This window comes from Phanerochaete carnosa, assembly GCF_000300595.1.
Source record: "Phanerochaete carnosa HHB-10118-sp unplaced genomic scaffold PHACAscaffold_6, whole genome shotgun sequence".
Classification (NCBI taxonomy): domain Eukaryota; kingdom Fungi; phylum Basidiomycota; class Agaricomycetes; order Polyporales; family Phanerochaetaceae; genus Phanerochaete; species Phanerochaete carnosa.
This window is the reverse complement of record NW_006767633.1, coordinates 3342253-3363988: the sequence shown is the minus strand read 5'-3', so window position 1 is coordinate 3363988 and position 21736 is coordinate 3342253. Positions and strand designations below refer to the sequence as shown.

Below are 21736 nucleotides of genomic sequence, written 5' to 3'. Positions count from 1 at the left end.
CGGGAGGCACATCGTCTTTGGTGTGTGATGACCTCAGAAGCAGTCTGGGTCGTCGGAAGATGGTGAAGAGGATGAAAGGGGTGAGAAAACGCTCCAGTAACATGCAAGCAAGCACAGTGGTAATAAAAACGAAAGAACGTCGGCCTAAAAAATGCGCTTCAAAACGTGTAGGCATGCGGCTAGATTCGCGATACCCGCATGATACTGCATGCAAGCAGTCGAACGTCGGGGTAATCAAGCATACTGAACTTCCTGCCCGGGTAGATCGGAAAGCTGATCTTACATTTGGGACAATACCGCACAGGCTGCAGCGGGAATTAGCTGAGGACTTTTAGTCAAGATTCAGGCTCGTGATGCACGGAAGGTGGTATCACCATGTGCGGAGGCCCAACCCCGTACGTCATTAATTTGGCGACTGTAGAACGCATTGCCCTGTATCATGGGCTCATAATCAGATTTTCCGCGATGTTTGGAAGTAAACGTACAATGTACGTACACAGATGTAGTGTATGCTGCCAGCCGTTACGCATCACAAGCGGCTCGGGCGCTCGATTTATCTCCGCTCACCCCGGCTGGAAAAAGCGGGAGGCGGGAGTCGACAGATCTTTGTTATTGAGCGAAGAAAAATATAATTATAGACAGGAAATACGTACATTTTGGCGGGCAGAGGTGCGCGAGCGGCTCGGAACGAACGAGTGTTCGAATGCGCCAGGTGCCAGATTGAACGCGCACGAAAACGCCCGAACTTGCACAGTGGCCCCTTGACGGGCGTGTGGCGCATTTTCGTGCACGGTCGTGCGCGCAGGGTTTCGCATGCGGTTAACTTGAGGTTAGCATCAGCGCTGGTGAGCAGTGTGCGTTTGTGCACGTTCGTGTGTATTAATCGCGTACGGCGTGCACGATTGCGCACGAAGGGACATGTCTGATGAAGATGAGCTTGCATTCTGATGGAGATACCTTGTGAAGCGCACCTTTTCGCGGAGTTTAGCGCACTTACGCACACGATAGTGCACGTTAGCGACCGAACGCACACCAGCATGCACGAATGAGCAGTCTCCTCCGAGGCGGACGCTTGCGGAGTCACAGACGCGCGCGCGCAGCTCGTGTGGGGCACGGTCAAAACAAGTCAGAGATACAAGGCTTAGTTTCATCGACACGACATCGCGGTCGCAGCTTTGAACGCGATTGAGGAGCTGGCGCGCCCGGACCGTTCGGCTGCGAGAGTGCGCTCGCACCCGAAAGCCAACCAAGTGTGCGTTCTTTACCGCTATAGCTATTTAGCCGACAGCTTCCGCAAGAGCACACACTTCGCGGGAGAATCATCCGTCACGGTGCTTCCACCGGCTGCTCGCCCGCCTCCTCAGGGTCCCAGGCACGCACATAGAGCACGCATCTGTGAATTCAATCATTCGTAAACGTCCACGGCGTTCCAGGGATCCAACAAGGGCAAAATACAGCCAATGACAGGCAAGAAAAAACACTGCGAAGGGGTATTACAAGTCTTTTCTACTGTTACACTAAGTATATCATACCGAATAAAACAGAGCGAGTGCGCAATTTCGAGTAAATATAATGCGTGGGAAAAAGTGTTGGTGCAGAACGAGCCCACTTCACATGAGCCAGTTCCAGGCCTTCTCGACCCAGTTGCGTGGTGGCGGCTCGTCGTAGCACGCCGCCTCGATCTCGGCGAGGCCGGACTGGAAGTCCATCTCGGAGGCGGGGATGAAGCTTGTGCGTCGCCAGATGCGCGCGCCAATATAGAGGATCGGGAAGAGGATCAAGGGGAGGTAGTTCGTCACGAAGGTGGCGGCCGACCAGTTGCCCTTGAGGAACACGGCCCAGCCGCTGAACTGTGGGAGCGTAGTCTGGGTCAGCGAAACGCGGAGATGCGGCGGAGAGTGGAGACGTACGAAGCAGATGAGGACCGTAGAGAAGACACCGTACCAGCCTGCGTATGGCTGAAGGTTCGAATAGTACGGGAGCGTCTTGCGGTCGAAGCCCTGTGCCTTGAGACCCGCGTAGAAGCGGACGTAGACCACGCAGATACCGAACCAGCTCATGAGACCGGCAACGGAGGTCATGTTGGAGAACCAGCCGAATACTTTGCCCGCGCCGGCACTGACGGCCATGTATGCGAGAAGACCAAACATGCAGTTGGTCGCCACGGCAACATAGGGAAGACCCCAGCGGTTAATCCGCGAGAAGATCTTGGGCGCGTTACCGTTAACCGAGAGACCGTCTGAGAACAAATTTAGAGTGTGAGAGATGGTCGAAAGTTGTGGGACTTACAGAGGGCGCGAGAGGAAGAGTAAAGATCGCTCGATGCGGCGGACCAAGCAGAAGTCAACAGGGCCGCATTGATGACGGAGGGAAGGCCTTTAATGCCCGCAGTCTCAATGGCAATGACGAACGGAGACTTGGCGGCAGTGTTCTTCGTGAGGTTCAGATTTGGGTTTGTGTACGGCACGAGCAGGCCGATGATGGTGACGCCACCAATATAGAACAGCAAGATGCGGACATACACACGCTTGATGCTGCAGAGACGAGATTAAGGTTGAGCGGCGGATGCAGAGCGAGGCACGTACGCTTTAGGAATGTTGCGGCGCGGGTTCTTGGCCTCACCACCAGCAATGGCGACAATCTCCGTACCAATGAACGAGAAAGCAGCATTGGTCAAGACAGACCAGAAGGCGAGGAAACGACCCTTGGAACCGCCAATGCCATCAAACTGCGCGAACGGCCCCGGGTTCTTCCAGTAGCGGAACCCGATGCGGTCGTGATTCGGGCCTCCACCAAGGTCGAGCACGAGACCGAGAATGATAAGCCCAACAATCGTGATGACCTTGATCGAGGCGAAAAAGAATTCTGCTTCGCCGTAGGCCTCTGTTCGAGCACGAGCCCTAGTCAGCGTAAAATCGATGAGTTAGACGTCCCGAACATACTAGCGCCGAACATGTTGATACCAATGACCACAAGAAGGAAGATCGTGATCCATACCGCGTCATTGATCTTGTCTGTCCTGTGTCAAGTGAGCAAAAGCCCGAGGTGTGCAGAGCCAGTGTTGACACTTACCAGAAGCCTATAAGTACGGCGCCGGCACTTAGTTCAGCGGGGAGAATGATCGTCCAGTTGTACCCTGCAATCGGCGACGAGTCAGTCACGTCCTCTCCACGACGTGCTCCTCGAGCTACTCACAGTAGTTCCAGCCGAGAGTGAAGGACCATGCTGGATCGACGAAACGCTCTGCCAAGGTGATATGACCTCCGGGAACGGGAAGGTATGAAATCATTTCGCCGAGAGAGATCATGCTGCATACCCCATGGGGAAGCTGATTAGCGCGAAGCGCAGCAGCGGGTGTTGACTGAAAACTTACACCGCGAAACAAATCGAGCCGACGATGGAATAACCGAGGAGGAGACCGACGGGGCCACCGCTTGCCAGAGAGTTGGCGGTACTCAAGAAAAGACCCGTGCCAATGACACCACCAATACTGGAAGCGTATGAGCCCAAGCGCCCCCAGGCAAAGTGACGAGAGACGTACCTGATCATGGCAATATGCCGATTCTTCATCGTTCTATGGAGCGTGTGCGCACCGGCGCCGTGGGACTCAGGGCTGGCCTCCGTGTCAGACCCAGCGACGTAGACGTCCACATCCTTCTCGTGGGACCCATACTTCGACTCTGACTCCTTGGTCGACATGGTGATCGTCGGGGAACGAGCAAGAGAGAGAGGAGTGAAATCTTCAGGGATAAGCGGTCTTATATACCTCCCAGCCTTATCACCCGTGACACCGCCAATGAGGGCATGGGTGATAACCCTCATCCGGATCGTGGGCTAGGACCCTGCACGAGACTTTTCCCTTTTCCGGACAAGAAGCTCTACATCTGAGCCTTCCTGATGACACGGGATAGAATTGATCGTCGGCGTCCTGTGGTGCAGAGCAACGTCTCGTCTCACTATGCTGCATTTTTTTCCTCGTAGTCACCCTGCAGCGACTGCTGCTCTCGCGTCGCCGCCGTCCTCGTCGCGTAGAGCGGCGCTCGTCGCTGTTCCTGCGAGCTAGGAACTCAACATGGACGTTCGGCACACGTAAACACCGAGGTCCTGCGCGCTCCACCGAGAGATGCCAACAGACGGCGCTTGGTGCAAAAGGGCAAGGGCGCATTCGGTTCCTGGCGCCTACACGCAAAAGTCGCTCCGATAGCAAAAAAATTGCGGATGAATTTCCACGCGTAGCACACCACGCAGAAAAGTTGAGACCAAGTGTTGTCGCAGTTGCTCCTCAATCATCTGTCCACAAAAGAGAAGTGCTCAGCGCTCAGCTGCCGGAAATTATCATGCGCGAGACTCCCGGAAGTTGCTACCGCGTGGTGAAGAACAGCGAATTGCAAACCGCATCTAGACGCGGCTGTCTGTGGCGCACCGAGGACATCGCGCTATGTCAATTATGCCAAGGATATTACTCTCGACTAACGTTCGTTTGCATATGCGATCTGTATCTGAATATTAGCCCTGCCAGAGAAGGGGGGGAATCCACAGTACATTTGGCATGCGTAGCCATCCAATAAATCCAGAACCTGCTGTGCTAGCACGGGCCCCGTGAAGCATGTGTTTCACAGGGACGGCTCGCGCGCGCGGCGGGGGGGGGGAGCTCGCTGGTTTTGTCCCCCGATTTCTTAACGTGCCAAGCGACCTGTCAGAGAACTACGCGAGAAAAGCTTGATTGTGATGGCGACGCATGTTGAAACGCACGTGGAACATGTATACAACGGATCCAACCTGTCAAGATGTTAACACCAAGACCCTAGAGAACGACAGACCGCTCATGTGGCCTTTGGGCGACTGCGATCCGACTTACGTGTGAACTGCTTACTAGAAGACAGATCATACTGTGAGGAGGAGTCGCTCGACCTTTGGCTGTGCGCATAGGATACAAGCACAGGCTGACCTAGTATGGCCAAATTTTCACATACTAGGCCACAGTTGCGCAGGCCGTACAGCATTCGCCTTAGCAAATGCAGATAAACGGTGGATTTAAGCAGAAGACACATGCGGCAGTGCTCCCCGACGTTCACGGCGGTACATTTCGGGCTGGACTGCTCTGCCATCATTGTGAACAAATGAATGGGAATAGCATGACGAGAAGCGAAAGCTCACATAGATTAGACGCCTGAGGCCGTCTCTTGCGACACTTCGGGCTGCGAAGATCTCAGGACTGCGAAGACACAGCTGTGCAACGGTGCCTGTCCGTTGATGCGGTGTCACAGAGTTACTTGCACTCTTCTCTCGCTTGAGGGAAGTTGAAGCCGGTAGCCTTGGCGAGTGCACTCAGGAGGGCAAGGCGGTTAACGGAGCGGTGGGTTGAGGCCCTTTCTCGCTTCCGGGCACCTTGCGCCTGAAGACCGGGTAAGCACACGGGCGGTCGGGAAAAGCTGGAGGAAACTAGAACGCGCTCCGGTCAATGTCTCGGTGAGTCCGACTCGTAAGGAAAAACTGCAGGTGCATCCCTGACCACATGCTTGACTTCGGTGTGTGATCTGGAGCGACACGGGCAGCATCGAAGGGAGGGCCATCAGAGACAGTTGCGTGGTAGCGAAGAAACAAGCGCGTCACCTAAATTTTCTGAGCGACGCCGCACCAGAAATGGCAAGGGGCGGGATTGATGCGTTAAGCCCACCCCCGCTCGTATCGGCCCGAGGCCCGACGCCGACGCGCACGGCTCTGGTGGGCGGCAGCTCGCCATATAAGGTTATATGCCGGAATTAACCGGCCGGCAGGCCGAAGGGCAATGCTCGATGTCATTCATCGGGTTGCTCTTGACCTCGTCGTCGCCGTCGCTGCTCTCGTTGCCGCCACCACCACCAACGTACTCGCGAATGTCGCGCTAAGCTCCCGGCTGCACACGCTCCTTCAGCATCTCGAACCATGGCGTCGGCGACCTCGTCCATCTCGCTTGACGATGACTTCCTTCCCCCGCAAGACCTGCAGCCGCATGCGCCGCTCTCGACGGACACCGACATAATCGCGCCATGGCTTGTCGTAGGCCTGCCGGCGGAGACTGAGCAGGATCTGGTACGTGCTTTCTTACATGTTCCCCTTTTGCGGGCAGTGTTCGGGACGCCGCTTTGCATGGCTCGGGTGATGGGAGCGCAGAGGTACGTGCACAGCTCTCGGCGGAGATTTTAACTAACCCGTATGAAGTTTTAGGAGACATGCGCTGCGTCACGTAATTCTTCTTGGGCGCAAAGCGGCGTCTGCTTGCTTGAACTTGAGGGGAATGAAATGCACTCCCACATTTGCTTTCTGAAGGCTGGCAGTGGGAGATCGCTAACCATGCGTCATTCCAGCCTGTTCCGTCGAATAGACACAAGAATTTCAAGTCGTCCCTCCCTTCACTTCGTCCTCGGCCGTCAAACGCTTCGAGCATTCGCACAGGCACCGACAACCAGAGTCTCAACAGCACTCTGGCCGAATCCACAACCCACCTGAACGAGTATCCTCGATCAGACAGGGATCTCAAGAAGAAGAAGTCGTCTGCATCGTTTCTCAGCAATATAGTTAGGAGGACAAGATCGAAAAGTCGTCTGGGGCCTGCCAAGCTTGACCTCTCTCGTACCAACGATTACCCTGTTCCGCCAGTGCCCCCCTCTCCTGATTATATTCCTTACGTGCCACCACCTGCTTCTCCGCCTGCCCACTCCTCTACTTCTCGTCTCGCGGTGCCTTTGCTCGGAAAGGGCAAGAAGACCGCAGATGTTCCGCCACCTGTTCCTTCTAAGGATATTGAATACCCTCTCAACCGGGACATCAACGACATGGAAGGCATCGTCGACTTTGATAAATACTATATGCTACAGCGGGGTGGAATCTACGAGAACGCGCCGAGCTCCCCGAGTAGTGGCCTAGAGTCATCTGCGTACTCGAGTGCGTTCACCTCCGACGGCTCGTCTTCACATCACTATCACCACGCCTCGACATCGTCTCTGCCCAGTGCGCCGCACGGGATCTTCAGCAACCCGAACCCCTTCCAGCCGCCAGCCGGCGGCGTGAAGCGCAAGATAGGATTGCACAGCTGGGAGCACCGTAACATCTCGCCAAAAAACCCAGCACAGTTCCCTGCTAGTGCTAGTGTGCCGACGATACGAGGGCACGAAGACTCATTGTGGAAGGCTCCTGAAAGCTGGGCTGTCGAACCGAAGACTGGGATCGATGAGGAAGTGGCAGAAGGTACGAGCTCTGAGGGCGAAGATGTCAGCAGGCCACGAAGCCCGGTCGGGCGACGGAATCGCAGGAAGCGATACACGCTCAGCGTCTCAGGCAGGCCGCGGCGTTCGAACGACGACCACGACGACCCATATCCGGTGCGCATATATCGGAGGGACAATACGTACCATGTTGCGACAATTTCCCTCAAGTCCACCGTGACCGAGCTTGTACCATACCTTAACAACAAAATGCTGCTTGATACCAACCGAGAGATGCATAGATTATACCTGAAGGAACGGGGGCGAGGTGAGTGCTACTTTGTCTTCATGCGTTGCCGCGGGTGTTCACGGTTTGGACAGAGCGACTACTGGCGATGACGGAGAAACCGGCGAACATCGTGCGACGACGACTAGAACAAGCAGGGTGGGACCCTGTCGACGACTTTCGGGCGCTGGCGGGGGAAGACATCCAGTATCTCATGAAGTTTGTGTACAAGAGCAACGTACTGGGTCCTGCGGTGGGTTGATCGCCCTTGTTCCGACGCGACGGGTGCTTATATGCCGTGAATTTCCAGGACGACGACCTCATTTTCAACGATTTTGAGCACGTAGATCTTGCCGCAAGAGCATTGAAGACGGTGCCCGTCATCCTATACAGTCATGCCGAGAACATCGTCTCGCTAAACCTATCTCGAAATCCTATGCTTGAAATTCCCCTGGATTTCATCCAACTGTGTGCGAGCCTTCGCGTTCTGCGACTGCAGAACATGTCTATGAAGAAAGTGCCGCAGAGCGTTCGACACTGTGAAAATCTGCACCGGCTGGACCTCTCATGTAATCGCATTGTCGACCTCAAGGATGCCGGCTTGGACTACATCTCGGGGCTGCGATCGCTCAAGCTCCAGAACAACGGGATGGAGAAGCTACCCTGGTACTTTCCGAGGCTGAAGTCCCTGCGAGAGCTCAACATCTCGAACAACAAGTTCAAAGAGCTCCCTGACGTTGTCTGCAGGCTGACGAACCTCATTGACCTCGACATTTCTTTCAACCTGATCGCGGACTTACCTGAGGAAATCGGAAACCTCGAGCATCTTGAGAAGCTGATTACCGTCGGAAACCAGATATCAAGGTTCCCTCGCGGTGCGCAAGGCCTGAGGAAGCTGCGCTTCCTGGACTGTCGGCGGAACATGATTTCAGACCTCGCTACTGTTTGTCTTCTTCCTAAGGTTGAGACCATCATGGCCGACCACAACACCGTCCATGCGCTGGACCTCTCCTTTGGTCCGTCGTTGCAGTCGCTCGACGCATCGCACAACGACATCACGCAACTTACCCTCCTCCCCGGACTCCTCGAGGCCCAGCCCTTCGCCATGGTGATGCTGGACATCTCGCACGCAAAGCTGTCCTCGCTAGATGGACTTGCGCTCGCTCAGCTTACATCGCTGCGCACCCTCAAGGTCGACCATAATTCCATCCGCGCGCTGCCGGACTCAATCGGCGAGCTCGCTCAGCTTCGGCACCTCAGCTGCGCGAATAATCAGCTGTTCACCTTTCCCGAGACGATCGCGCGGTTACAGAACCTCGAGACGCTCGAGGCGCACAACAACAGCCTTGATAAGCTGCCTCCCACGATTTGGGAGTGCTCGAAGCTCGAGTTGATCAACCTTACGTCGAACCTCCTCGGCGACATCAACAACCCGATTATCTTTGACGTTACGGCCTCGTCATCGGCGAGCATCTCGTTGTCCCCCGGGACACCCCTGCTTAACGGCTACGGAGAGCGCAAACCGTCGTCTGCGAGTTCGCTTGGGCGGGGCGCACCTCCACTCGTTGCGTCACTGAAGCGTCTGTACCTTGGCGAGAACCGTTTGACAGAGGACCACCTGCATCCGTTAACGCTGCTGCGCGAGCTGCGGGTGCTGAATCTGTCGTTCAACCACATCCAGGTGATCCCGAATGCGTTCCTCACGAACCTGCAGCACCTCGAAGAGCTGTACCTGAGCGGCAACATGTTGACCGCGCTCCCGACGGAGGACCTGCCGTCGCTGTCAAACCTGCGCGTGCTCTACCTCAACGGGAACAAGTTGCAAAGCTTGCCGCAAGAGCTGGGCAAGATCAGGGAGCTCCAGGTGCTTGACGTCGGGAGCAACGTCCTCAAGTATAACATCAACAATTGGGAATTCGACTGGAACTGGTGAGTGTGTATATATGCGCATGTGATAACAGGTACTGACGGGAATATGATAGGAATTTCAACACAAATTTGCGTTACCTGAACTTGTCTGGTAACAAGCGTCTTGAGATTAGGCCGGATCACAAAGCTGCGCCGTTCAAAGACGGGTCCGATCGCAAGCTGGCCGACTTTTCAGAGCTGAAGGAGCTCAAAATTCTTGGCCTGATGGACGTAACTACCACATTCGCCCCAAATATCCCTGACGATAACGAAGATCGACGAGTGCGAACTTCGTTATCCGAAGTCTCTAACATGGCGTACGGTATCGCGGATACACTTGGTCAGAACCTCAGTATGTTCGATCTAGTACAGCCCGAGTTCCGAGGCAGGGAGAACGAGGCGATCTTCGCCATGTTTGGGCGCGCGTCGCACATCGGCAGCAACAACCGGCTGTCGAAATGGCTGCACGACAACTACCCAGCTGCTCTGTTGCGCGAGATTGAGAGACTGGATGAGCGAGAGGAGACAGTTGCTGATGCCATGCGGCGGTCCTTCCTGAAACTTAACAAGGGGCTACATGATTGGTTATTCGCACGCGACACCCGCCGGCCGTCAACGGTGAGCGCGGACAACGCCACAAGCACTCCCAGCGTCGATTATTCCAGCTTGCGGAGTGGTGCGTCGGGCATCGTGCTATACTTCGTGAACCGGACCCTTTATGTCGCCAATGCAGGCAATGCTCTTGCCGTTATCTCCCGACAGGGCACCGCCGAACTACTCTCCCACAAACACGACCCTTTCGATAGACAGGAGACAGCCAGGATACGCGCTGCGGAAGGCTGGGTCTCTCCGAAGGGCTTTGTCAACGACGAAATCGACGTCTCACGCTCATTTGGCTTCTATTACCTGTTCCCGATCGTCAACGCCCGTCCTGATGTCATCACTTGGGAGCTCTCGGAGCTGGACGAGTTTGTTATCATTGGCAATCGCGGACTGTGGGATTTCGTCTCGCACCAGACAGCAGTTGACATCGCTCGCTCGTCGAGAGATAATCCCATGATCGCAGCACAAAAGCTGCGCGATTTCGCAATCAGCTACGGCGCGGAGGGCACGACGATGATTATGGTCATTTCGGTATCAGATCTCTTCGGTCTGGGTCCGTCGCGGTCACGGCAACACACCTTCGATTCGTGTATCTCACTTGACATTGAGGTTCCTCGCCCCCTGCGGCGTCAGAACAAGGACGAGATTACCGACAGAGATGTGTCGCGCCTAGACGACGCAATCCCGCCGATTCCGCCTCCGCAGGGCCATGTCGCACTCGTCTTTACGGACATCCGGAATTCGACACACCTGTGGGAAGCCAACGGCGGCATGCAAACTGCAATTTCGTACCACAACACCCTCCTCAGGCGGCAGCTGCGGTTTTGTGGCGGATACGAGGTCAAGACCGAAGGGGACGCGTTCATGTGTTCGTTCCCGACCGCGATGGCTGCGCTCTGGTGGTGTCTGAACGTGCAAATCCAGTTGACCCAGCTGCCATGGCCACTGGAGATCCTCGAGTGTGAAGACGGGAAGGAAATCCGCGACAAGGAGGGAAAGCTGGTTGCTCGTGGACTGTCTGTCCGAATGGGCATTCACTGTGGCAACCCTATCCCTGATCCTGATCCGACCACCCATCGCATGGACTATCTGGGTCCGGTCGTCAACCGCGCTTCTCGTATCAGTGGTATCGCCCAGGGCGGGCAAATCGCCGTCAGCGCCGACGTCATCCGTGAGATCAACGCATCCGTCTTCGAGTCAGAATCGCGAACGGAGCATTCCCACTTACAGCCTCCCAAAGCTGTCGAGGCGATTATACGGCTCGGATTGAAGATTATACCCGTCGGCGAAGTCAAGCTCAAAGGCCTTGAAGCACCCGAAAGCATATCCCTTGTATACCCGCATGAGCTCGCGGGCCGCCACGACCTCGAGAGTCTCCGCACAGACTCGCTGTCAGGCTCGCGCGTGCAATTCAGCGTGCAGCAGATGAAGGAGCTTGCCCTACTTTGCGTCCGCCTTGAGGCGCTCACGACGTCGCGCGTCTTCCGACCCTTGCCCGTCCGCAAGAGCAGCACGGTGAAGACAGCGGACGAGGTCCGTCAGGACCCGAACCCCGTGTTCGTGTACGGCAACCCCGAGGTGCTGTTACCCGCGATCGACAAGGCGTCGGACGCAGAACTGATGTTACTCCTCGACTCGCTGTCTTGCCGAATTGAAAACGCGCTCGCGTCGCTGACGCTCAGGCAAATCATTGCCCTGAACAAGAGCGACGGCGGCGACGTCTCTGCACGACGTTCCGGGGCGGCTTTTGACGTACGGACATTGCAGCAGCTTCTATCTTTCTTACTTCCCTTATCCCCATGAGTATCCGAACTCAATGTTGTAGCCATATTTCATCTATCTCGATCGACACTTCCGTTCATTTCCGTCCTGTCACTGTCCACACTATTGTCGCGTTTTGTTGTCGCATTATTTTTATCATGTATCGTCATATTGCATTGTGTCCTCGTTGTCGTTGTGTACATTAAGTTATTATTTGCATGAGCCCAGGAACCTAATACTTACTGCATACCAGACAGAATATATTATTGCACATCTGATACACCTCTTATACACGTGTATTTTCCTGGTAGATGCGACATACGCTGTGGAATCCCGGTGCTGGATGTTCTACATTCAACGATGAGCGATGGCCGGTGTCCTGCTACATAGACGCTTTGAATACCAGGCCTGTTACGCTCGAGGCATCGCACCTCAGCGCTCAGCGCTCAGCATCTGACACCTCCTACTGGCATTAAGATTTTGAGACTCTGGTAAGCATTAACGCTATCTTTTGGATAATTGTGTGCTGACGGCTCGCGGTGGACATGTCGGTAACGGGTATCCGGAGTCCGGCACTATAGACGCCTATTCCTCTGATCGCATGCGTTATCGTCGGCCTCGACAGTCTCTTCCATCGTCCATCCCCGAAAACTCCGGTAAACTGCAGTAATAATCAGGATTGCGACTCGCTAACTAGGGTATGCTATATAGGTATCATACACTGCGTAGTCGAACAACCTCGACTCGGATTTCATGATGCCGGTCGGTACGTCGCTGCTACGACACGAGCGGAGTGGTCTCGGTGACCCGGGCCGCATTGTATTAGAAAGATTCTCAGCGTCGCTAGACATAAACGAACTACCTCGGGAACTTCTCGCTAGGGTGCTTGAATGCTTCATTGAGCAAGAGGCGGAGGCACACTACGCAACGCCACGTGCATCCGAGTAGTCCCCATCTCGAACTTTCCCCTCCCTTATTCCTGGAATATAATCAAACTCGTTTGCCGCCTATGGCGGGATATAGCCCTCGATATGCCCCAACTCTGCTGCCAAATTGTGCTCACGAGAACCGACGTCGTGAAAGATCTACTTCGAAGAGCTGGACGGCTCCCGGTGCAGATTATGTCCACCACGCCGTGCCGTGCGTGCACCCCGTTTAGCGTTGTGTCCACCAAATCACGACATGCAACCAGCATCGATAATGACGTTTGTGCTCTCCGCTGGACTCTAGCACAGTTCGCTCAGGTTCAACGGGCGGACATTATTGTCACGGAGCACCACCTCGAGCTTATGCGCCGCACAGATGTACAAAAGCCACATGCGACACTTCTACAACATCTCCTCCTTAACTTCCGCGGTTTAAATTATCACAACTTTGACCACTCTCTGCGCATTTTTCCAACAATGGACTTTGCAGCCATCCGAAGTTTCACCTGTCTCGGCGGCCACATTGGCATATGTCGAGGCCTGCTCTGCTCGTCTCTGACAACACTGACTCTGTGCAATCTCAATTTCCCCCTCAATCCTCAGCAATTGATAGTCCATCTCTTGGATTGCTATCTCATCGAACATCTCTCTCTTCGCAACGCGCTGCACTGGCCGCCGGATGGCACCTCGGGCGTTCTCGAAGGCCCGTGGGCACCGGAGCAGACGGTGTCCCTACCACACCTTCGCACCATGATGGTCGAAGACAGAGCTCATCCCTCTCTGTCTCTCCATTTACTGTACCATATTACCTTCCCCGCAAGCACATCCACCAAACTGTATCATCTCGTACATTCATCTTCGCACAGTGCCCCGACAGTGCTCAGGTGGGCCAAGTACAAGGGACAAATATGTCAAGTTCTTAAGATACGGTCGGCAATGATCGAAGTGTATGGGCCGAGCATATGGGCGGTATTTCGGGGAGGAGACAGCGCTCTTCTTTCTAGATCGTCTCAAGATTCACCCGTGCTCGAGATTCGCACGCTCAATACCGAATTAACAGACGTGCTCTCTATACTGAGCGTGCTCCCGCTCTCGATGGTCACCCAGCTATGTATACGGACGAGTGGAAGGATGCCGTACTCGGCGTTATGACCGCTTTGCGCGAGCTTCGAGTCCTGGGGGTCTCTACCTTGGAGGTGATGGATGCCTTAGAGAGCGCCGCCCTGGATAGTCAAGAAAACACATTGTCACCGCAGCTGAAAGTACTTCACCTCGAGGTGCTGGATAGCTCAGTCCTCAACGATATTTCTCCGTCAGAATTCGCCATCCGGCTACATCGACCACTAGCGCGCCGTGCGGAACGCGGCCTCGTCCTAGACAATCTGCGTATCTACTTCTCGGAAGGCGCGAGCGCAGTCCGACTTACTCAGCTCGTTTCTGAATGGTCCTCTGAAGTATCAAAAGTTGCGGACATTAGGGTTATGTGCAGTGGCTAACTATAGCAGCATATCATCTTGGTCTAAACGGTCTATTTCTGCTTAAGCTAGTAATACGTTATTCAATGGCTTTCCAAGCTACTGCGTGAATTTAGCTCTTACATAAAACACAGTCTCGGCTACAGATCATTCTCCCCTAGTGTAATGCAGTGAGACATTCAAGTAAGCAGAGCCTGGATCCTATCTGTGGAGTAGGACACTGTGCGGCGTCAAGGCAGTGTGGCCGCGAGGAATGAGTGCACCCGTGGCATCACCTGAAGGGGATATAGAATTTCCAACATGGAGACCAGATCAATGGAGCTTCCTGCTCTCATGTGCAGCTTGTCTGACCGCTTTGTGTACCCACTCGACCATGGACATAACAATCCTCGAGGTCCAACGACCGCCCAGCGTCTGACAATCGAAAGCTGAGGCGACCCTGCAAGCCTCTAGCGGTAATCCACTCGGTCCCAGTGCGAAGCTGGTGCAGGCAAACGACGTAAATGCTTCCTCCAGCTCCGGTGCATCCACAAGTTTCAAACGCCCTTCCTCTCCACGAACGTCTCCAAACCCGCTGCACCACCCTGCAAGCGTGTCGGTGCTCCTTCAGCCGGACCTGATGACTCTCGATCTCCTCAATGATAGAGAGACGAACAACAGAAACCCGCCAGGGTCCCTCCCTTTGACCCCCAGAGCTCCCTCGAAGATCAAGACCCTTCGGTCACTTACGCCACAAGCTGCTGCGAATCTCATGGCAGAGAGCACGCAGCCTGTGTGTCCTGCAGTCACCAGGTCGCCGACGCTGGCGTAGCGAGGCCCTTGAATGTATTTGACGCGCTGGGATATCTGGATGCCGTAAAGGTGCATTTCAAGACAAGCCGGATGTGTACAGCTACTTCTTGGATATCATGAAGGACTTCAGGAGTCAAGCGTGAGTGCTCTTTTCGCTTCGATTCTATCTGTGGTTGGGCCGCCGGCAGGGTGGGTCTGTATTGGGATGGAGTGAAGTGGAATTGGCCCATATGAACAACGCTCCCTTCTTCGCGAATGCATCTTCAAGTTCAAAATACTTCCGTGTACTTACTCGCTAATGCAGGATTGACACCCCAGGTGTCATTCACCGTGTGTCTACGCTATTCCAGATGAACCCGACACTGATACAAGGATTCAACACTTTCTTGCCACCGAGATACAGGATAGAGTTATTGGCATCTGATCCCAGAAACCTCAACGGTATCACCGTCACAACTCCTACTGGCATCATGGACCCTTTCCAATGAGGCACCCTCCTCGCGAATCCCAGCACTTACCGAACGCAATCTTCGAGCAACATGGGTAAGCCTTACTATACTATTACGCAGATGCCCTCAAAATAAGAAACGATTTTCTTATCGCTGTTTTACTTGCTTCATGAGCCCCCCTCTCCCATCCCTCATCTTATATATGCCCCTATTTCGCCACTCTCCTTGATGGGATACCATATTTGCTTCCGCTCTCCTTTGCTGACGCCGCGCGCAGCGTGGCTTTCCATGCTGCAGACCTATGCGCGCCGTTCTTCGCAGCGAGTAAAATCGAAAATTTTGAGCTTAAATTTCACGCCCGCAGAACCACATCCACGAGGACAGCAGTCACGGAGTGTAGCGAAGCAGCCTCTTGTCTAGTAATACAGGTAAGCGCACGGTATAGTCTGTTTTACTTACTCACAGTAGCTCGCTACTTAGACACCCAAAGACAGTGTAATAATTATGCCGCGACCAGTCATCGACCTCAGGCTTCAGCGTTCAACGTTCAGCACTCAACATTCCCGATAGGTATTGAGACTTCAATGAGCGCAAATATTCTTTCGAATGTCAGCGGGGGTTGATATCGTTGTAGTTCTTGTCAAGATTGAGCAGTATTTTCCGAAATACTAGTATCGACTCATTTATTGCCTTCTCGAAGTCTTGTCGGTCGTCGTGGTCTTCCATGACACGTGCATGGCCGATACCACTGTGTCAGATATCACAGCACAGGCTGCTCTAGATAGCGGTGCATGGGCTCCGGCCAGATGAAGTAACGTAGGTCCGTGTGAAGAGACCATGTAATATCGGCACCGTTGAGCTCTGCAAGATCTTCAGCTTGTTGGAGCAGAACTCAGCTTCGTCTTCGAGCCGGTTAGAATCCCCGTTGAGGACCATCTTGCAGATGACATCAGTCGATTCGCCGAAACCTTGTGAGAGCTTGCTTTGATATACACGGAAGTTCGTCTCGCGAAGACATCTGACAACGTGGAAGGTAAGTGCTGCATATCGGTGAAGTCTGGCACTGATGTTAGGCTAGTGTCCATCTTTCCCGAGGGAGAGCTCCAAAGATGCATAAACTTGAGTTGGATCTCTCGAGATGGAAGCTTGAAGAATGACTGCAAAGCTTCCAGCGCTCGATAATCACCGCGCCACAAAGCTAGGCGCTTTTTATTTACTGACAAATTTGTGGCATGAAGTGTATGTATTACAGAAGACCTCAGATCTTCAGAGTCCGACATCGCTGGTCAACTTCGAGCAAGGAACGGTGTGGAGGAATTAAGATGATGCGAGGTATTCGGAGTCCGGCTCCATGTTAGGCGCTTAAGGCCGTAGATCCGATTTGTTCGCTTTATCATCTAACCGGACATCCTCCCGTTAGCCACAGAATCGTGGACTCAATTACGCTAAACTAACTAACGCAGAGTCTGTGCAGGTGTAATATGATCATGATATACAAACGGATGTTTTACGGCTTTCAGTGGTGCCAACTGGGCTAGGGGCTCAAATAAAGTTACGTGGTCGCTACAACATAAGCGGAGAGGAGTCCAAATCCGGCGGTGCGGTACACTAGATCCTCTACCCTGCTTCTAAAATGTCATCAAGCTTGTTTGCCGCAGGTAGCAGGACTTAACTGTCAGTCCTCCTTGGCTTTGTAGCCAAATCATTGACAAGAGCAACGTCGTTGAAGATATGCTTTAAAGAGCTGGTAGACACCCACTTCACATCACATCCGCCCCCGACGGCTCATGAGCCCGGTAACAGGATTCTCCTTTTCAGCTGACGTTATCGTAGTCCTTCCCCGTCGAGCGCACGAGCATTTCCGTCGCCAATCTAGTGCTTATGCTCATACGCCGTGAAGATTTGCGGCACGATGAGAATCTTGAAGTATCTGCTGCTTAACTTCGGCGAAAGCTTCCGTAGCTCTGACCAATCCAAGCAGATATCTCCGACCTTAGATCTCCCTGTCATCAGAACTTGAAGCCTTACCTGAGTCTGCGGGCATGTTGGCATATGTTGCAGCTTGCTCTGCTCGCATCCGACAATGCTAGCTTTGTATAATCTGGATGTCGGGCTCGTTCCCCTAGAATTTACAGTCTTTCTGTTAGAATGCCCTCTTCTCGAGCGTCTTTCCGTCGACAAGTCCCCTGAAACAGCCCGCCGGACCAAAGAGTGGGCCTTCTACTGGCCGGGCTTGTTCGAGCTGTAGGCCAGACTTGAAGTCTCCCACACCGTCATGATATCTCCGTGGGCAACGCGGCATTGAACTCCCCTTGTGTTTTCTACATCACATCGGTTTCCCTGCCAGCGCCTCTGTCACTCTGCAGGGTAAAACATCCCGCCGAGAGCACGCCCCCGATGCTGGCGGATGTATTCAGAGCCCAGTTCGAGCCAATATCGAAATCCTCAGACTGCACTCCTGCTGGAAATTCGCCTGAATCGCCCCTCGGAGCCGACCTGACCCCAGGTAACGAATCAGCCGGGGACTTCTCGGTGGTGGGCTTTAGCCAGATGTTCCCAGCTCAGAGCCGGCGGGGACTCCCAGCCTCCGTCCATAACTGCGCCGGATGAGTCCATACTATACCCTTACGGCGTCGCGGCGATGCCTAAGTCCGGCGCGGACGATAGAAACTTCAGCCTACAGTGCCCGCGCACGAAGATCGAAATCTTTCATCTGATAGACGCTAATGCTGTGGCGCATAGTACTGAAGTACTGAAGGTGTACGGTCACAGGAATATGAATGTGCTTCCCGTCCTGCACATTATTTCTTTTCAAGCAATTGTGGTCAGGTGCGCAGTGGCACGGGACATAGGCAGTACGTGCCCGGAGACGATTACATAGTAGGTATCTGGGCATGTGCGCGAGCCATGTTTTGAAGGGCGTGCAAGCAAAACAGCTGTCTTGAACGGCATCTCACCGAAACGCACCCTGTATAGCTTCTGCTCAAAATGGCAGGCTGTATGCGATCATTTAAGCACAGCAAACGAAACGGTCGCACACACGAGGTCGGCAGCGTACTACCCGCTTCCTACTACTATGTACGAAGGACGCTCTTGTACATGTTGCATGCACTAAAATCCAAGCTCGCGAGCTTCGACTCGGAGCGCTGAGAAAGCCCCCCTGAAGGACAATCTCAGGCCAGTAGCTGCGAGCATGTTTCAGCACTCGATCTTCACATTAGGCGTCCGGATGCGGCTCACCCATGATCCCCATCGCGGTCCAAGCAGAAGGCAAGGTGCTTTATGTGATCATCAGTAAGACGCTTCTTGAAGGGGACGCTGAGCCACTCGAGGCGAGCGCAACATTCCTCAACGCTATGGACAGAGATCACAATATGACCAAAACCACGGCCGGGGTCAGCATTACCGGATGCGTAGCCCTGGACGCTTGGATCGCTTTCGGTGCCATGAATTGGATAAGCTCGAGGATGTCCTCGCGATCGCGACGACGTTGATGCTTTCCCTCACTGCTGAGGTCTTCGCTACCCTCACTGTAGCCGACGAAGTGGGGCTTGAAGTCTGTAAAATGTGGCCCTACCGGAAAACGTGAGCGGCTCCAGTGGTAAGTGAAGGCCGGTGGGCCAAGGTCTTACCGTCGATGAACTCCATTCCAAGGACCTTCAAGCAAAAGCAGCGAGAATCTCACTATTTTGTAACGTACCGAAGTACTCATGTCGCAGTAGAACTTGAACAATACCTCGGGATTCTTCACTCGAATCATCATTTGGTTAAGCTGTACAATATGAGCACAACACTGGGTGATGAGCGCGCTTTTTTCTGGCGTAAAATTGGCCAAAAACTGATTGAACAAGGCCCCAACTTTTCCCGGTTTTCACCTGAAAAAAACCGAAGGCAAAACTCAGTTTTCCGCCAGTTTTACTGTGTTTTAGACCATTTTGGCTGGCTTTGCACCAGTTTCTCCTCAGTTTGCATTGGCGTAGAATTGAGGAACAACTGGGCCTTGTTTAGCCGCTTTTGCCTGAGTTTTCTCAAGAAAAATACTGCGCTTACCACCTGTGCATGATACGATGCAATCAATTATTAGACGCCTGTGTTGTAATCCACATGACAATCGTCACCCGACACATCTGAGGTTGTACAGATTTTATTATATCAATTTAAATAATAGATAATATAAGAGAATTAGTGGGAGGGGCCTCTGTGAGATCTGTATCAGACCAGGCTGCATCACAATCCTGGTTCTCCAGCGGTCTCTTCTGTCAACGGTATGAGAGGTATCCTTTGTCTGAGCACATGTAGACGCCCGGACCGCTGGGTCAGTTGCTACGCATTTGTCATCGATCTTGACATCCTCCCTCACTGTTCAAACTCGGATACTCCAGTAAGCCATGGGCTTGTGGGCAAACACATGATAAACTGACGAAATTATGACCATCTAGGGGCTATATACCATATGGCTTAGTGCGCTACAGTCTCTGAAAGCTCAAATCTCACGCTACCAGCTCTGACTGGCTCGAATGACGGTATGTGCTGTGACTCAAGTAGGAAGGGATCCTGAAGATACGACTACTTGTGTCAATAGAGCAATTGGCACGCCCTACAATGGATCAGCTGCCCTCGGAACTCTCGGCCGAAATTATCGAATGGTTCATTGTGCAAGAGGTTGGCGCGTACCAAGACGGCGTCGGTACCTGGGCGGTATATACCTCACGCTTTCCTCTCCCTTACTCTTGGAATGTCGTCAGATCTGTCTGTCGCCTATGGAGAGACCTAGCCCAGAAATCTCCTCGGCTTTGTAACCGTATCGTACTCACCAGGAGCGACGTCGTGGAAGATCTACTTCGAAGAGCTGGACAGCTGCCGGTGCAAATCATGTCCGCCCCAACGGCTCGTGGACCCAATAACAATAATGGCATTCATGCTTTTAAAACCGTTTTGCCGCATTTCTCTCGGGTCTTACGTGCGGATATCGCCATCACTACTCCCCTCCTCGCGCTCATGCGGCATGAAGATGTACAGACTCCGCGCGAAACGCCTTTGCAACATCTACTTCTCAATTTCTACGGTCTGAGCTATCGAGACTTCGTCCCATCTCCGTGCATATTTCCGACAATGGACTTCCCTGCCATTCAGAGCTTCTCTTGTGTTGGCGGTCACGTTGGCATATGTCGCGGCCTGCTTCGTTCGTCCCTGACCACGTTGGTCCTATACGATCTCGATTTTCCTCTCACCCCCCAGCAGTTGGTCACCTACCTCTCTAATTGTCCTCTCGTCGAGAGCCTCTCTCTCCGCAACGCTTTGCATTGGCCGCCGAATGGCACCTTGAACCATGTTTTCGAAGACCAATGGATGTCAACGCAGATAATCCCTTTACCACGCCTTCGTACCGTCTCTGTCGACGATCCAACAGATATGGCACTCTCTGTGTACTTATTACATCATATCGCCTTCCCTGCAAATACCTCCGTCAGACTGCAACGTCGCATACACTCGTCCTCATATGATATCCTGACAATGGCGACCGCGCTGAGAGCCAAATATGGGCGACGAGACGGCATTTTGGGCCATCTTCCAGAGGTGCGATCTGTTCTGGTTGAAGAACGCGGGCGTAGCGTTCGACTGGTGCTATGGGCAGTGGCCGATGCTGCCAACGGGCCTCCCGGAGAACGTTCGGTGCTCAATATTTACACTATAAATGACACATTGGAAGACATGCTCTCTTTTCTGAGCGGACTCCCCGTCACAAAGGTCACCCGGTTGCTCATATGGACAACCTCGGAGCACCAGAGTAGCGGCACGTCTCCCTGGAGCGCCGTGCTCCGCGCCATGCCCGCCTTGCAGGAGCTTCTGATCCGGGGAACTTCTGTCCTGCAGGCGACACGCACCTTGGGGGACGCTTTGCGAGACGGCGAGGACGAGCCTCTGGTCCCGGAGCTGAATATTCTTCGCCTCGAACCGTTCGATGACGTACCGGTCTCTGATGGCATATCTCTGGGAGACTGGGTTGCCCAGCTTCAGGAGCCATTGGCGTATCGCACGAAACGTGGGCTTACCTTGAGTGAGCTGCGTTTAACCCTCCCAGTGACCGCCGACAGGATCCAGTATGAGTCTCTCATATCTGGCTGGTCTTCCGTAGTAGCAGGGAAGGTTGAGCTACAGGTTGCGTCTGAGGCAAGGTCATGCTAAATTTTACAGTTGAGGCTTCTCTGCCAGAATACGCCTCTGATGTATTCGAGGGGCATAGACGTTATTGCGAACATTTTGGATACGACGATTGGGTACATGAGCTTACTACAGAATGCGTAGAAGTTGACTATGGGAATGTGTAGTAGCACTGGCGCCGCGAGTTCCG

At 53.7% G+C, this 21736-nt stretch overlaps 4 protein-coding genes across 4 annotated transcripts; 3 read left to right on the top strand and 1 right to left on the bottom strand.

The window, feature by feature from the left end:
• Positions 1-1391: 1391 nt before the first annotated feature.
• On the bottom strand, positions 1392-3721 carry PHACADRAFT_259046 (uncharacterized protein). Its single transcript, XM_007397492.1, has 9 exons — positions 3542-3721; positions 3374-3490; positions 3196-3308; positions 3073-3136; positions 2943-3019; positions 2586-2883; positions 2290-2534; positions 1911-2239; positions 1392-1850 (listed from the first exon to the last, which is right to left on the bottom strand). Exons 1-9 carry the CDS (start codon positions 3697-3699, stop codon positions 1611-1613), a joined length of 1641 nt encoding a protein of 546 aa, XP_007397554.1. The 5' UTR covers positions 3700-3721; the 3' UTR covers positions 1392-1610.
• A 2142-nt stretch (positions 3722-5863) lies between these two features.
• On the top strand, positions 5864-11961 carry PHACADRAFT_259045 (uncharacterized protein). The gene is made up of 5 exons (XM_007397491.1): positions 5864-6072; positions 6348-7512; positions 7566-7723; positions 7781-9399; positions 9453-11961. The coding sequence occupies exons 2-5, from the start codon at positions 6816-6818 to the stop codon at positions 11782-11784; spliced, it is 4806 nt and encodes a 1601-aa protein (XP_007397553.1). The 5' UTR covers positions 5864-6072; positions 6348-6815; the 3' UTR covers positions 11785-11961.
• A 1816-nt stretch (positions 11962-13777) lies between these two features.
• Positions 13778-14954, top strand: PHACADRAFT_197310 (uncharacterized protein; the record flags this gene model as incomplete). The annotated part of the gene is made up of 2 exons (XM_007397490.1): positions 13778-14054; positions 14572-14954. 2 exons carry the CDS (start codon positions 13778-13780, stop codon positions 14952-14954), a joined length of 660 nt encoding a protein of 219 aa, XP_007397552.1.
• Positions 14955-21140: 6186 nt separating this feature from the next.
• Positions 21141-21736, top strand: PHACADRAFT_259040 (uncharacterized protein). Its single transcript, XM_007397489.1, has one exon. The coding sequence runs from the start codon at positions 21211-21213 to the stop codon at positions 21568-21570; it is 360 nt and encodes a 119-aa protein (XP_007397551.1). The 5' UTR covers positions 21141-21210; the 3' UTR covers positions 21571-21736.

Excerpts from the sequence above, each read along its gene's own strand:
- PHACADRAFT_259045 (XM_007397491.1), top strand. The coding sequence starts at position 6,816 with ATGGAAGGCATCGTCGACTTTGATAAATACTATATGCTACAGCGGGGT. Across the intron at positions 7,513-7,565 it reads CCTGAAGGAACGGGGGCGAG|AGCGACTACTGGCGATGACG; the intron begins GTGAGTGCTACT and ends CGGTTTGGACAG. Across the intron at positions 7,724-7,780 it reads GCAACGTACTGGGTCCTGCG|GACGACGACCTCATTTTCAA; the intron begins GTGGGTTGATCG and ends GTGAATTTCCAG.
- PHACADRAFT_259046 (XM_007397492.1), bottom strand. The coding sequence starts at position 3,699 with ATGTCGACCAAGGAGTCAGAGTCGAAGTATGGGTCCCACGAGAAGGAT. Across the intron at positions 2,884-2,942 it reads TATCAACATGTTCGGCGCTA|AGGCCTACGGCGAAGCAGAA; the intron begins GTATGTTCGGGA and ends GTGCTCGAACAG. Across the intron at positions 2,240-2,289 it reads CTCTTCCTCTCGCGCCCTCT|ACGGTCTCTCGGTTAACGGT; the intron begins GTAAGTCCCACA and ends ATTTGTTCTCAG.
- PHACADRAFT_259040 (XM_007397489.1), top strand. The coding sequence starts at position 21,211 with ATGCCCGCCTTGCAGGAGCTTCTGATCCGGGGAACTTCTGTCCTGCAG.